The sequence below is a fragment of the Zosterops lateralis genome, assembly GCF_965231275.1.
Source record: "Zosterops lateralis genome assembly, chromosome: 5".
Lineage (NCBI taxonomy): Eukaryota > Metazoa > Chordata > Aves > Passeriformes > Zosteropidae > Zosterops > Zosterops lateralis.
The window spans coordinates 27,771,612-27,787,528 of NC_139766.1; the positions used below are offsets into that span (position 1 = coordinate 27,771,612).

A 15,917-nucleotide genomic window follows, 5' to 3' on the forward strand; every position below is an offset into this window, starting at 1 on the left:
AGCAAAAGAAGTCCACCTTTTGTTCTCCAGTCACCAAACATTTTAGAAGTATGAAAAATAAGCAGATGTGGACCTAATGAAAGAAAAATATGTATTTATTTCAGAAATTAGTTAACTTTGCCATAACTCTGGATAAGAGAGAGAAAAAAAGTACTTTATTTAATTATAACTATATAGGAAAATACAGAAATACAGGAGTGGATTGCTACCAATAATTCAGAATGATAATCTTCCTTACATTGACTGGCTCCTTTATGAAATTATGTAAGTTAGTTATCTGTGCACGTTAGATGTCATAGTGTTTGTCACTATTTGCATTGTATGTTTAACTCAGAATCCCTTTTAAAATAACCAAGTGAAAATACTTAAAAGTAAACCATAAATAGTGAACAAATAAGTGTTAATTATTAAAATAAAGAGCAAAAACAAGTGGGGAAGAGAAAAACGTCTTCTCAATTTGGCTTCCTCTGAGGCTGTAATCTTTCCAGCTACCTTCTGAAGTTTGATTGCTCCTCCAAAACTGCAGGAGCAGGAGCAGAAATGCTGGGGCCAATTCAAACCATGACCAGCCAAGACAATGTTAAAAACTTCAACCCACTTCTAAACTGAATCACAGAAGTGCAGAATGGTGGTTTGGGTTGGAAGGGAATTAAAGATTGTCTGGTTCTGAGTGATTAGTTACTTTCAATATAATTACAATCTCAACAACATGATTTAACACAATTTTGGTGTGAAAATAAACTTGGAGAGAAAAGCTGTGAAGACTGTAAGCCTAACTTGTGCTTCTGAGAAGAGTTTCTTTCAGTCTCCATCAAAAGCACTTGAGTTTTCACGTGAATTGTGATCCCAGTTGCAATTAAATCTTTTAAATGAGAACCATAGTGCATCTGTGTTTTTAATAGCTAAAAAGGATGCCATTATATTTTAGTTGAATTAAAGTCACAGTATTTTTTCAAAACATGCAACTTGTTCAGGTTCCTTTTATTAAGGGAAGAGGGATACTTGTAAGTGTGTCTTTTCAGAGTGCAGCCACAGCCTTTCTAGATCCCAGTTAGCCTTTCTGTAGAGAAACTGCTTGAGAAGAATTCAGGCAGCAATTCAAGCTCACACAATCACACACATTACCGGCTAGCTCAGCAGAGAGGCAGAGGGCTCCCAGCCCCAGAGCAATTTCCAGCAAGTGTTTATTCCATGTGCCAAAGGTGAAACTGGAGCCAAAGAGAAAGACCATGTGGTTTTCCTCAGTCATACAGGGTCTCAGGTTCGTGGGTGGTGCAGGGGGCAGGGCAGGGGGCAGGGCAGGGGGCAAGTGACCACAGGGAAGAGAGGAACCGGACAGCCAGCCCCATAGCCAATGGGGAAACAGGGACAGGGGATCCCATGGGGTGGGTGATGGACTTGCCAAACCCAGAGAGAAGATTGCACAATATCTGCAAGGATCCATGGGGGAGAAGCCTTTGTTACACCTGAGAGGGGTATCTTTAATCTTTACTTTTCCAGGGCAAGGCACTTGGAAATTCCTTTAATGGCACAAGTGGTTCCACAGATTCTCACCTTTTTTCTTTTTTTTTTTTTTTCAGTGAAACACACAAATCACATTGTATCCTGGAAAAAACACTGTAATCTTGACTGCAGACATTCTCATTAAAACAACTCTCTGGCTGAGGGCCTTTATTTAGAAGAGAAAATTTGCTTAACAGGGTTGTTAGAGGCAATGTCTGTTGCATGCAAACATTGACTCTTTTACAGTTGAATTATATGTGGTTGTAAACATCATAACACTAGGAAACAAATAATTTTAATATGCTTTTAATATAATCAAGATAGTAAAGACCTTCTAAACAGAATCTGGTTTATTCCAGAGTAAGAATATTTACATTCGAGTAATTTCTAATTGTACATTAATAACGAATAATTATTGTAAGGAAAACAGTATGTCCATGTACTCAGCATTCCTGCAGTTTTAGTTCTAAGTCAGGAATCTATAATCCTGAAAAATAAGATAGAGCATTAAGTGTTGATATAACACTAAGTTGGATACAACATTTAAAAATTATGGCAGTATAAAATACATTGGATAAGAGACCATTATAGTTTTGGTGTACATTTTTACATCTCTCTAAATAGTTGTAGGCACTGAAATGAAATCCTGAAGTTTGCACTCAGTTTCAGTGTGAGTTTTTTATCTTCATAGGATTAGGGAATTACCTTCAGGATGTCATTTTACTTCTCAGCATTCATTTGACAGGTAGTTGACTCAGTTCTTTCTTAGATTCACTTATCATCATCAGTGCTTTCCAAATTGTTTGCAAACGTGGAATATTTTCCATTTCTTGCTGCCTGAAACACCTCTGTGCTCTCTTTTCTGGGAATTGAATACTTACAGCTTCTGTTCACTTAATCTGAAGATAAGTATATTTACCACATCTGGGAGAAGTTGGTGGTGGAAATCTAAGCCGATTACACAGTTAAAGGCTTTTTAAGACAACTTCTCAACAAAAATATCACGGTCTATTTGGCTAAAAATGAAGTAATTTACATGTAGATCATGATTAAAAGCATTAAATGCATACCTCCTTAGCGAAAATCCACTGATCTCCTTCCATTACGTGGCTGAAAGACAAATATTCAGTAAGCTATATATTCTATAAATTGGACAGAATTTAGTAGCAAAGCCCCAAACAACTTAGTGTGTTTAGAAATTAGTGAATTTCTCAGTAGTGTCATCGTGCTTATTATCCAATGTAGATCTAAAAGAAGTTATTGTTTAATCTATAGCTACCACTGGAGGAGAATTATACACTAAAATCGACTGGGTATTGATTGAAGAATTAATTTTTTATCTTGTATGATTTTATAAGGAGAAAGCATTAAGAAGTCACTTCAAGAGATAGTTTATCCTTATTATTTTTGCACTTTCTTAAAATGTGCTTTCTGATTGTTGCTATTATTGTATTATAAGTGTGTTGCTATTAACAAACAAATACATGCCACTCGCAGTGATTTTCTTTTTAGACTGTATTCTTTGATATAGGCAAGGACTTTCTCCCTTTTCACCATGGTGTTTTTCAGAAATATTTTGCTCTAATGAGGAACTTGATACAACTTCTACTAAAACTGATAAAAATTTTCTTCCTGGGGTTAATAAGGATTTGTCTTTTACTCTGGAAACATTAATGCACCAATGTTAATATTACCCATAACTTTGGCCTGTCATAACCACTTTAAGGATCCAAGCCTGATACATAAGAAATGTAACTATACAAATCTGTGGTCTTTTCATTAGAATTATAGAATAATTTAGGTTGCAAAAAGACCTTTAAGATCATCCCTACAACCCTAGCCACATTTTTATTTAAAGCCATTAGCCACTTTCTTATTTAAATAGAAATACTGACTAAAATCAAGAGAACTATTCAAATGTCTGACTTGCCACCTTCTCAATTTTGCTAAAGTGAAGTAAAGAGGCTCTATGGTGTAAAAGCTGAACACAGTAGATTCAGTCTCATGAGAATTTCTGAGTCTAATTTCTTACCTTACTGGTCAAAAAAGAAGGAAAATGGCAAGATCAGACCTAGAACAGTGTGTAAGCATGGAATATATTTATATCATGTGCAAACACATCCTGTTGAACAATGCTTTACAAAGATTTTCCAAGATGCAATATTTTCTAGAAGTTTCTCTGACAAATAGATACAAAATAACCAATGACTTCTTAAGGCATAGAATAGTATCATGTATACACAAACCTAGGAATATGATTTTTTAAAAATTTCTACAATGCCTTTATTTTAATACAAGGAAATATTAGGAGCAGACCTGGAGATGTCCTGTAGGGTGGAATGCTCTTACTGAAAAAAGTATCCTCAATCACAGTAATTCTTTCTGTAATTCAGTTATTTATCTACTTTGTTTTGTTTTGTTTTGTTTTGTTTTGTTTTGTTTTGTTTGTGGGGTTTTTTTTGGGAACTCTCACCACAAAACAAAACAAAACAAAACAATCAAACCAACCATACCCTGTAGACAAAGTGGCCTCTTCTTTGAATCACTCCAGGTCCTTGAAGTTCTTCCTGAAAAAAAAAATTAAATTATATGTACAGCTATAAATTAATTCATACAGAGAGGTTGTTTATGTATATATAAAAAATATTTCTTCACTACTACATACAATCCTACTCCTGAAATGCTTTATGTGCATTTCTCCATGTCAGTAACACAAAGTTTACATTGTCATGTAGAAATAGCAGAGAACACATGAATGGAGCCGAATTCCACCTGAAGTTTTAGATCAGCTCAGATTGCTTTTTAATGGTACTAGAAGTGATGAACAGCCTTTGCCTCTGATTTTCCAGGGTTCATTACCCAGGCACAACAAGAGTGTCTTCATGATAACAGAGTCTCTACAGACAGAGTTGCTTTTTGCATCTTGTGGAGGACAAAAATACAAAGTTTAAACATCAGAAATACTTGGGATGCTCCCAGGAATGAGACCCCAGACTGTTCTCAAAGATGTACCATACCCACCCTTCTCACATTAAGTCCCAAAGAGCAGTCCTTATGATAGTCTATCCTGTCCATGCTACACACAGGGTGAAACAGCTGCTCAGTAATCCATATAATAAGGAGGGTAATGAATGATGAAGAAAACAGAAATTCCATTTAAATGTAACAAGTACAAAGGCATGAAGTATCCAGTTGCTTTAATAAGACCTTCATGATTAGAGAACACATAAGCTTAATCATAGTATTTTATTTGCTTCAGTTGGTATCAGAGTGATGTGTCTGTCCTGCAGGTGGGGAGACAGTAAATTTGAGAATCAAAATAGTCTCAGTGCTATGCTTACCAGAACATAAAATGAAGATGGCTTTTATTTAGTAATGAGGGTATTTCTTAACTAAAATCTGGGGTGCTGTGATCTCTTGGGTAAATACCATAAGGTGAAGTGTCAAAGAAAGGAATCACACCATGCTCCATTCTAATGCTGTGAGAGTTGTGTAAAACTGAATGATTCCTATCGTTTCCAAACTACAGAAGTAGATTCAATCCAGGGAAGTTTTCAGAGGAAGTAGGGTTTAAACCATACATAATTTTTAAGCCTTGATTTTAATTCTGACTTCATTTCATCACATATAGTATTATATTCAGTTTCTTGCCATACATAAAATTTCTGTATGATTTTTATTTCTATTGTTCTTCTCATTCTAGCATTATCTGCATATGAAACACCCAACTTGTATTTATAATCTGATCACTACTATAATTTTTCATATTTCAAAAGGGAAAAATTTTTCTATACATTGCCATTTGAGTCTTACTGTATTCATATGTAATTTTTTCTACTTTTTCTATTCAATATGTGAACAAAACTGAAAACAGGCACAAAATAAGCAGCTGCAAGGTTAAGAAATTCATCCAGAACAGAAAAAGAATCAAGAGTACAATTAGTAGTGAGAAATTGTGATATATGTCAAAGTCATTTTCCTCTTACAAGCAGACACTTCTTAAGTTTACATGTTCTTGTTTGAGTTCATCCAGAAGTTTGGTAATAGAAAGCAGCTGAAGCTAAGAATCTGTCATTTTTGAAACACCTGCCTTCTAAACTTCTAAGGGTTTGGAGATGTTAAATAAAAATTAAATACCTGCCATAATAATAAATAGGCAAGTTTATTCACAAACCTGCATGTATATATGTATACAGAAAAATACATATATATACATCATCATATTCATGAAGATGTATGATTACGTAAGAGTTTTATTTTATGCCTGCCCTCTAGAAGGCAAAGGTATTTTGCTCAGTCTCTTAGATTAACTAGCTGAGAAAATCCTTGAATCCTCTTTCTTAGATCATATCTTATCAGGCAGCCTGTAGCTCAAGAGGAATCAAAGCCGTTACAAAATCTGGTGTTGTTTAAAACTGGGGAGAAAGAATGAATTTAATAGAGCATGTTTGCTCCTTCACCACATTTTCAATTCCTTATCTAATCAAAGAGAGAGATGGATGTGTTTATGTACAGCAGGTTCTGTTTTTCTTCCCAATAAGAGGAAGAAAAAAGATCAGCAGCAAGATAACCCTTCCTGAAGCACATTCTTTGACATCAAGATTTGGATACTCCAACCAAACTATACAAGCAGAAAGGTCAACAAGGGCGTATTTGGAAAAGCTAATGAATCACAGAGTGTGAGACCATAAGCATGCAGAGTTTAAGTTTACATACGTCCAGTTTGTATCTCTTCAGTCTTCTCTCATTAAGCTGAGGAACGAGTTGCAGTAAAGGATGCAGGACAGACGACTGAGAGGACACGAACACACTCATGAGCAACAGTGAAATTTGGCCCTTATGATGCAAAAATGTCTCTTTCTGCAGTATTGGCTCATGGACCAAACATGCAGCAAAAAAGGACTGAAGACTGAGAAACTTATTAATTGAAAAACTTACTTTTTTAACATTTTGACTTGAAAACAAACAGGCATCAACATTTATATTTACACTACACAGAGTGATGGAGGGAAAAGCTATGTATCCTCACCTTTACTAACTGAAAGTTCAGAACTATTTACAGAGTCTTGGAACTATTCAAACTTTGATCAGTTTCCATGAGTGGTACTAAGAATATTTCCATACAGTATTCCTACTAACACTTCTACAATTCTCTGCTATGGAAATTACCAGCTTCAACCTCTGTTGTACTGAAAAGTTCATTTTACTTCAAAAATAAATGGCAAGCAAAAAAATCTGATTTTTGCTAAAGAACAGTGTACAGTAGAAATCCATTCTCAAGGGACATTTGTAACCATGGCACTGGTCACTCTATCTAAACTCCGATCATGAAATTCCTTGCGTTCAACAAGACTTTAAGCTTGCAGACAGCCTAATTATGCACAGTGGCATTGTGTGCAGCCTAAGTGCTCACCCTGGAAAAGCACAACTATGTGGGATTTTGGAGAGAGGTCCACAAGAAGAAATAAAATTTAAAAAAACTGTGTTCCATTAACCAATTTAACCTTCAACTCATATAAATGCCTTTATAAAAAACAATGCATTTCTGCTACAATGCTTCTTAGAAAAGTTAGAAAATCAAGAGAATTGTAATATATGGAGTAACCAGAGTTACCAAAGTGTTATTGTACATAATAGGAAAAAAGAACTTGCTTATTTGTAGCAAATTTTTTGCTATCTGCCCAAGGTAGGCAACATGGGATCATAATACCTAAAAAAAGTAGGAGTCTGGTGTGATTGAAGTACTTAATGGACATCCCAGCTGTCCACACGGGCTCTGCCTTGCAGCCAGTGGAGAGAGCTTATAAAACTGAGGAATGATGGATCTCACCTAAGTTAGCGCCTCTGAGAATGGCTAGAAAATAGTCATCTGAACAGCTAAAACAAAAGAAGTGAGAGAGCACTAATCTATGAGGGCAGCAGCAAAGGAACTAAGGATTGTGGTGCAGTGGGATGCAGTAACCTTTTAAGCAGGAGCAGTAGAAGAAATGGTTCATTTCAGTGTGCCTTAATTACCATCAAAGCCTCCAAAGCAGCTGAAGCATGAAAACATTGATGCCAACATGAGCAATATCACTTTCTAGGAAATACACCACATATTACTGGAGAAATGTAAAGAACAAGGCAAAAATGGACATTGGCATGTAGAATGATGGTTAAGAAACAAGAAAATATGAATATGTTTAACTCTCTCAAAAATCTATGATGCATAGAGGCACACGGATAACAGAGTATGTTTGCACTTCAAAAGTGAGAATGGATCATGTACTTGGCTTCACGGTTTATGAGAATGCTTTTAAAGCGACAATTCTTGGCCATGGTTTATATTATATTTTTCATTTAAAATATAATCCAAACTCCAAGTGAGACTTAAATACTACTTTGCCTGCTACATATGAATTAATATAGTTTAATTAATAATTAATAAAAATGCTTCAAGAGTATCTAATAGTTAAGCTCATGTTCTCAGGTCCTGTAAGTCCATGTGCTGCATGTGCTATGTTCCAATACCCAAAATATGTTCCAATACCCAAAAAAAGTATTTGATCTAATCCTTAAAATTTGAAACTGCAAGATTAAGATTCAGTTGGGATTCCATTAATGCTTGGTTGAGTTTGTTAGATCTTTTTTCCCACACCTCTACAGTACTGATCATCTTCTCCCATACTATCTAAATACCTTCTGTACTGTAAACATGCGACTCCCAGTCCTGAATTTGCAATATATTTGGAGAGACTACTGCAAAAAGAAATATTGCCTTGGTTTTATATACAAGCACACATGTACTCACTCATAAGGAGCTGCTACGCCACTTACCATGATGTCTGAGTTGCCCGAGTCATGAGTCTTAGAATAATGAAATAAGAACTGTTTGAAAAAATTAAAGGTGGGGTTTTACTACAAAACAGGGCAAGAGTTTTATGATTTTCTTGCTTGTTTTTTAGTGTGATTATAGGACATATATAGACATCTTACCCTTTTGGTGTTGTCTTTCTCATCTAAACCCTGTGGGAATAATAGTAGGTAGAAAGGGTTTTATTCATTAAAATAAAAAGAACAATGGATAATTTTATTAACTACATAATCTTTTCAGTACTGAGTTGAAATATCCTTCTTCCTTGGGAGATGTATTATATGTCTTTGCTTATCAATCTAACCAATTGTTTCAAACTCTGTAGAGAGCATTGATTACTCTGCCCTAGAGGAGTTAGATGTGTTTAGCAGATATTCTACTGTTCATCCCCAGCCTCTCCTAAGTACATTTCTTTGTCTGTTGAGGATTCATAGTTTTTCTAATCTAGAGCAATAAAAACACTTAACAGCTTGTACCCAACCTGGAGATAATTTTCCAAACATTGATGTTTCCCTGTTGATGTATCCCTGTTGTCTTTACAAGGTGTTACATTCTGGCACATGGCATTTCAGCGCAAAACTGATAGAAGTACTTCCAGTGCTGAATGACACTTTGCATACTGGGTCCTCAGAATTCATTGTAGACAATGGCACAGCGAGAGATCAGGCTTCAAAATGCTATGCAGTCTTTTGTGTGTGTTACCTGTGGTTTCTGGAGAAATCCCATGACCAAAAAACAAAGTTCTTCCACTGTACTGGACACCTAGTGCAAAGTAAACAGAAACCCAGGTATCACACTTCCGATTCTACTGCATATAACAAACAGAATAAGTATCAAAATAGTAGAGTCACCTCCGTCTGACTCACCTGAGGCTGAGAATCTGTGGACAGGTAAGCAGAACATGCATCATCTATCTGTAAGAGTTCACACAGGTTATTTAGGAAGTCAGAGTAATAAAAATAAGTGCAATATGCATATTTTCAGAAAAAGGTAAGTGCAGCTAATGCAATGGCAAGCTTGCTACTGTGAGACATCCTTATAGGTCCATTCATTAAATACTTTGCATTCAAAGGGGGAAGCAGCCACATAAAAAAAGAAAACAACAACAAACTTATACTTGCTTGAGTTGAACAAACATACATATGTGACCTTTAATCTTTACCCACCACATACCTCTCTTAACTGCAAACTTCTCAGATTATGTCATATTTTAAGTTATGATTGTAAGCATCTGGGGCATGAACTATGAACTTGAATCTCTTCTGCAGTATCTTTGAATTATACAAAACTGTGAAGAAAATGACAAAACTAAGGCAAGAGATTCAAGGATTAATCCTCAAACACAACTCTTTCAATTGGACTATGGCATCCCTACAGGCATGTGACACATGTGCCTTGAGTGGTTATGATATGTGCTGGCATATCTCATACACACCAGTCAATTCCTGCCAGAAGTTTCCTAAACATTGTGTGGAACACCACTACTGTTTGTCTTCACCAGTCTTTTCAGAGCTGTCTTCATTCAGTGCTGTCATGATCTTGTCTCAGAAGAAGTACTAAACAAGTCATTCCTACCCATCTTCTCCCTACAGTTCATAACCTTGTATTAATTACATCCTCCTTCTATCTCTTTTCCAAGATGCAAGAAAAATGTAATAGTGACTAATTTTTAGTGGAGTTATCAATAGAGAATGAATAACAATTAGAATAAAAGATATTTGAGTTCGGAGAAACAATATTACCAGCGCTGAAAGCTCTGAGTGCTCTGTAAGGAAAAGTCTCCAGCACTACAACTGAAGTTGCACAGTTTAAAAAAGATGACAAAAGGCAACTTACAATTTTATTAAATAATTTCAGAGTTGTATCAATAGTAACCTCCATCAGTTTTTGGTAGTGTTAGATTTAAAAAAAAACTTTGCCACTCATGTTGCTGACAGGCTGCATAAAAATCATACTGGTTTTGGGGTTTTTTTGATAGAGCAGGCAATGCAATTGTTCTTGCAACTTTTTATTGATAAAAAGCCCTAAGTGACACACATTAGCAATAAAAACATTAAAGGAAAAAAAAAATAATGCTTATCTGAGCACTTCATGACAGGAGATGATTCATTTCTCCAGAGACAATCTAAGAGAAAGCACTAGCAGGCATGGTGGGAAAACTAATAGCTCACAGGAATCCCTTTTCAAATAGGTATTGTTCATAATACATCCTCTCCGTTCTCTTTTTCCTTCATCTTGTATGTGTTTGAGTGTATTAGTTCAGCTTCACTACTTTCAGAGTGAGAAAGTATAGAGGAAGAAGTCAGCAATGAATGAGATAAAATCAATCTGAAGTAATTTTGGAAGCTTATGTTTAAAAAAGGGCTGTTTCCTCTTGGGGATTGTTTGGGTTTTATTTGTTTATTTACTTGACACAGAGAACTACCATAATTCAGTAGCAGAACAAGCCAGAGACACTGTGTTCAACACAATGGTATCTTTCAGCTGAAACCTTCACAGAGAAAGCAAGGAAAAGCCACAATTTTTGTTAACTCCTTTTTAAAAATTAATAGCTTCTATCTTTTATGCATCTTCTCCAAAATTTTCTCTCCTGTCTCAGAAATGTGTCCTGAGGGTAGAAGACTGCAAGTTGCTTGAGGTTGGTGAAATAACATAAAGGAACACAAGGTAGTAAGAGACAAGTAAAGAAACAAAATACTTAGTTACAAAGTTGTCAAATTTATAAACTCAGAGCCATTCCTGGAACATACTAGGTTTATTTAGAGGCAGGCCTTCTCCTGAATGATCCACTAGTAAAGTAGCAAAGAGGAAAGAATTATTATTTGCACTTTATGACACCCTGGTGAACCAGTATGAGTGAGTAATTAGGCTGATTTAGGGTATATAAATATATATCTAATTCTCTTTCTTTAGATTCTTTCCAGTCTAGCATAATTCTAGTTCTAATGGTAAGTTTTATATTGCTTCTATTACAAAATTTTACAAAATTTAGTATCTTATGCATGCCATACTCTTCATTGAAATCAACAAGACCTTTGTCTTGGTTTCCAGTCACCACAGGGACAAATCTTACAGCTAGCAAATCTTATCAAGACATGCAGAAATGTATAAAACAGCTTTTTAAATGCAGAATGTAAATAACTCATTTTCAAAAACTCCTTATACTCATCAGGATCTTACTTCCCAAGAGACCATCTTTTCCTGGGTGATAAACATCTTAGGGCTCATTCAAATGCCAGTCTGGAATAGGTTAAGTTTTGAGTCGCTATGTCCAATATGAACTGTGGGGAGATGACAGTAAGCAGAATGTCTCCAGTAATGGTCTCAATCAGAAGAAATTTACTCTCTGCATCTGGCCCCCTGATGAGTCACTGATTTTCCAATGTTATCAAAAGCTACTAAATTAAATGTCAACACAATAGTTGATAGTTGCAGCAACTCCAGGGCATGGAAGTTGCAGGATAAACCCTCTCCACATGTTATGCCCTGCCACTCCATCTGTTCCAAAAGGGCAGGGAAGAGTCAGTGTTAACACATGCGTCACAATCCAGAGTCAAAACAAACTTTCATTTCAGAGATGAGAGTGGAAGTTATGATACCAATCAGTAGCCAAATGTTAGAGGGGCTAATTGACACAGTACATTGTCCTTTGCCTAGTAAATTGAGAGGCTAGGATAGGATTGAACAGTGTCCCAGCCTTGTGTGCAGAACAGAGGATGCAAGAAGCAAGACTGGATGAGTTGAAATAATTCCTGAGTTTCATGTACAGACTATAAAACTCATATAGGAAGGGCATCTGTGATGCTTCTAGGGACAGTGTCTGCCTGGTCATTGACAGTTATCAAACATAGCTCTCCTTTGAGACAAGACAATGTCTTCTCAGAATGACATCTCAACACTTAGTCCCAACATCCTCCTGAAGCAACTGTTCAGAATATCTGGAAAATTAGATAGTTCACCTCTTTGCTGATGATAGGAGACATACAGGAAGACGTACTGGAAGAAAACACAGCTGAGAGTATTTCTCTGTGCAGGAGAAATACTGGATAGTGAGGTGGGCACAGAAGAAATGGGAGAATACCACATGGCAGACGATGCTTACCTCTTTCAACAGCTGCAAATCCTCATCTGATTCGAGTGCTTGGGATGGCATTGGTGCACCTGTAAGCACAAACCATGCTTAGCAGTGCTGTACAGCAAAGGTCATTTGTAAAAGTGTCCCATGTCAGGCATGCCTGGCACAACTATTAACTGCAGAGTCCAAGAGCTGCTTGATCCAAGGAAGTCTGTGACCCTGGTTGCTCTGTGGTTTATCCAGTAGTTTTTGCCTGCTCTGTTTCACAGCAGGAAGCTTTTCCACAAGTTCACAGCAGATACCGACAGTCACATGTCTGAGCAATAAACTGTGGAAGTTACTTAGGTCTCACTGAGAGCTGCTCAGAAAATCACATTCCAGTTCCTACAACTTCCAGCTTTCTGAGAACTCTGTTCATCTCCAGTGCATGCCCTAGGAGTTGAGGATCTGGGCTCTACTTCCTGCCTTCTTGTATGCTGCAGTTGCAGAATTGAACATGCACTATGTAATATATGATTGTATATAAATAGTGCCCATGACAAGAACACGTTGTTTTGAGGAGCTGATAGACAGGACAAGTGTAACTGGATTTTTTTTCTCTGTCTTGCATATGTGATGTGGTAAAGCTTGTCCCTCAGTAGATTAAATGTGTTCTTAATGGCAATGAGGCTGTGTTTAGCTTGGGGCAGCTCCTTTCTCTGTCTCTACCCACCCAGGCTGCAGACATGGAAGTTACTGTCCCAGGGTCCCTTCCAGCTCAATGTCCAGAATATCCCTCTTACCACATTGTTACTTTACTTGGAAGTGCATTTCTGATAGCAGTGTATTGTTAGAATCTCAAATAACAGAAATGAGCATCACTGCACTGTGAGTACGTCAGACACCACACAATGGCATCAGTGAGGGGATGTGCTGTAACTCCCATGGGAGGGAAACTGCTGCTAGACCTCTAGATCTAGTTAGAATGTCCAGTGAGCAAAACAGATGGATCTCAAAACCATGTTCTTGCACTGGCACCGACTTAAGGTGCCTAATTAGTATGGATGCTTGCTTTGCCCCAAAAAAGAATTAGAGGGGCTCTTAGTTTTACACTATATAGAAGTGTGATTTTAAAAAATATCTCTTAGTTCTTTACATATAAAGGAAACTGATTTCCAATTATTTGTTTCATTTCAAATAAAAATGCCAAATAAATTAAAGATGCTACAGTTGTCTTATATTGTTTTCTGCTCTTAAATTAGTGTATTCAAACTGGAGTACTACCTGGGATTAGTATCCTAGTTAAAAGAGTGGAACAGGACAGCACTTCAAATTAGCACACCTTCCCCATCAAAGTATTGCCTGCCTATTGTTGAACATTGCTTCCACCATTGACTGGTTCCCAAGGCTTTTCAAGGAGAGCTAAAGAAATTCATTAGCATGAATTTGTAAAGCTTAGGGCAACAAGCAGGAAATCAGAATATTATAACTTTCTCCTTTTTTTTTTTTTTTTTTTTTTTTTTTTTTTTTTTTTTTTTTTTTTTTTTTTTTTACCTGGCATAAACTTCTGGACAGAGAAGATAAATTATTTCATTCACTCCTCACTTTCCTTCACCCTCCTCTACATATTCAGAAATTTTTCCATCACCCCACCCAGAGCAGGGCTGCAGTACCTACAGGACTTCATTTATTTACACAACAGCACACACAGTAGAACGTTAAGGCTTTTTGTTACATGCACAAAATAAACATAGGGAAAAAAAAAAAAAAAAAAAAAAAAAAAAAAAAAAGAAGGCAAGAGAGAGAGGAGAGAGAGGAGAGAGAGGAGAGAGAGGAGAGAGAGGAGAGAGAGGAGAGAGAGGAGAGAGAGGAGGGAAAAGAGAGAAAGAAAGCATGTGCTGTTGAAGAAAAGAGTCCTGTTTAAAGGGAACATGGAGGAGAAAAATCCTTCTACAAAATCAACATTGTCCACAGCACATTTGCTCTCCTATCCTTCAATTCTGCCATCTTCAAGAAATTCAACATCTTTCAAGGCAGTAGAATTGACAGATGCACAGACTGGGACTCACTTCTTACATCTTCTCTTCCCTCTACTGCATCTCTAAACGAGCTCCTGGCAATAATTTGTGTAAGAACAGTGATGAAATCCTGTGTGCTACTGCCCTCCATTGCACTCCTCTTCCTTCCCTCCCCTCTTCCATATCTCCAGAACTTATTTTTAACATAATATTAAGTATGCTGCAATTAGATTTCTTTGGTAATTGATATTAAAAAACCACAACAAAGCAGGACAAAAACTCACAACTAACGCAAATCACACAAATATAACACAGACAGAATAGAAACAGTCCTTGCACAGCATTTTGCAATGTTACTTTACAAGGTGTAAGCAGCTAATCTATCTGAGGTGGGAAAACAGAGTAGAGTATGGTTTGCTAAACAGTCCACTGGGTGTTTCTCAAGAGCCTCCTGCTACAAAATTAGCAACTTTCAGGATTCCTCACCTGATAAATATTGCTACAGGTTGGAATGAGGGTCAGAGGGTCCTAATTTATCCTTCACTTTTGTGACATATATTGTTTCATTACTTTTCTTACCTTTTTTAAATGAAGGTAAAGGATACTTACAATTAAATCTCTATTAACAAAAGCCTATTCCCCAAGTTGCTGGAGTGTTTTGGCAGGACAGAGTGACCCGGCCAGCGGAGGGAGCCCCCAGACCCATCCCCGACAGGGCGCAGCATCCCCCGGCCCGGGCGCTCCTCCCGGTGTGTGAACAGCCGGGGCGCAGGGAGGCACCGCGGGCGGCCCATCCTCACCTTGGCCAGCAGAGCTCCAGGAGGCGAGGAGGAGGAGGAGCAGGAGGAGCAGCGGGGAGCCGGGCAGCGCCGCGCCGTGCCCTGCCCTGCCCGCGGGGGGCTGCCGGTGCCGGGGCTGTCCCATGCCCGCCGAGCTCGGGGCGCCGCCGCTCCTGGCCATGGCCCCGCTCCCCGCCGCGACTTTTTAAATCCCCGCCACACGTGGACGAGGCGCAGCCTGTCTGGGAAGGGCTGCCCCGCTCCGCTCGGTGACTCAGCCCGCTCCTCTCCGCCCCGCCCGACCCGCGCTGGGGCACGGAGGGGAGGCGCTGGCCGCGCTCCAGCCGGTTATTAAACTCCCTCCTTAAAAAAACAAACAACAAAGTCTATGTTTTAATCCCCCGGCGCCCTGCAGGAGCCGCGGTGGCTGGCGCGGAAGGAAGGTACCGCTCCTTCCCTGCCGGGGATGCTCGGAGTGATGAAACGGGGGAGGCAAAGGGGCCGGGGGTTCAGACACTGCCCCAGCCTGGGGTACGGGGGGAGAGGCGGGATTGCAAGTGGGTAAATCGGACCCACTAGATGATTTGCCCCCTCTGTCTGAAGGTGGGGGTAAATCTCGTGGAGCTTGCGTGCGGGACAAGCGGCCGGTGGCTCTGGGGATGCAGGGCTCTGGGATGGATGCGGGGCTCTGGGATGGATGCAGGCCTCTG

At 38.3% G+C, this 15,917-nt stretch overlaps 1 protein-coding gene across 1 annotated transcript; it reads right to left on the bottom strand.

Moving 5' to 3' along the window:
- Window positions 1-1,281: 1,281 nt before the first annotated feature.
- On the bottom strand, window positions 1,282-15,388 carry NMU (neuromedin U; the record flags this gene model as incomplete). The annotated part of the gene is made up of 10 exons (XM_083861067.1): window positions 1,282-1,990; window positions 2,574-2,613; window positions 4,017-4,070; window positions 6,220-6,294; window positions 8,320-8,370; window positions 8,479-8,508; window positions 9,059-9,118; window positions 9,223-9,270; window positions 12,459-12,517; window positions 15,229-15,388. 9 exons carry the CDS (start codon window positions 15,386-15,388, stop codon window positions 2,578-2,580), a joined length of 573 nt encoding a protein of 190 aa, XP_083717193.1. The 3' UTR covers window positions 1,282-1,990; window positions 2,574-2,577.
- Window positions 15,389-15,917: the final 529 nt, after the last annotated feature.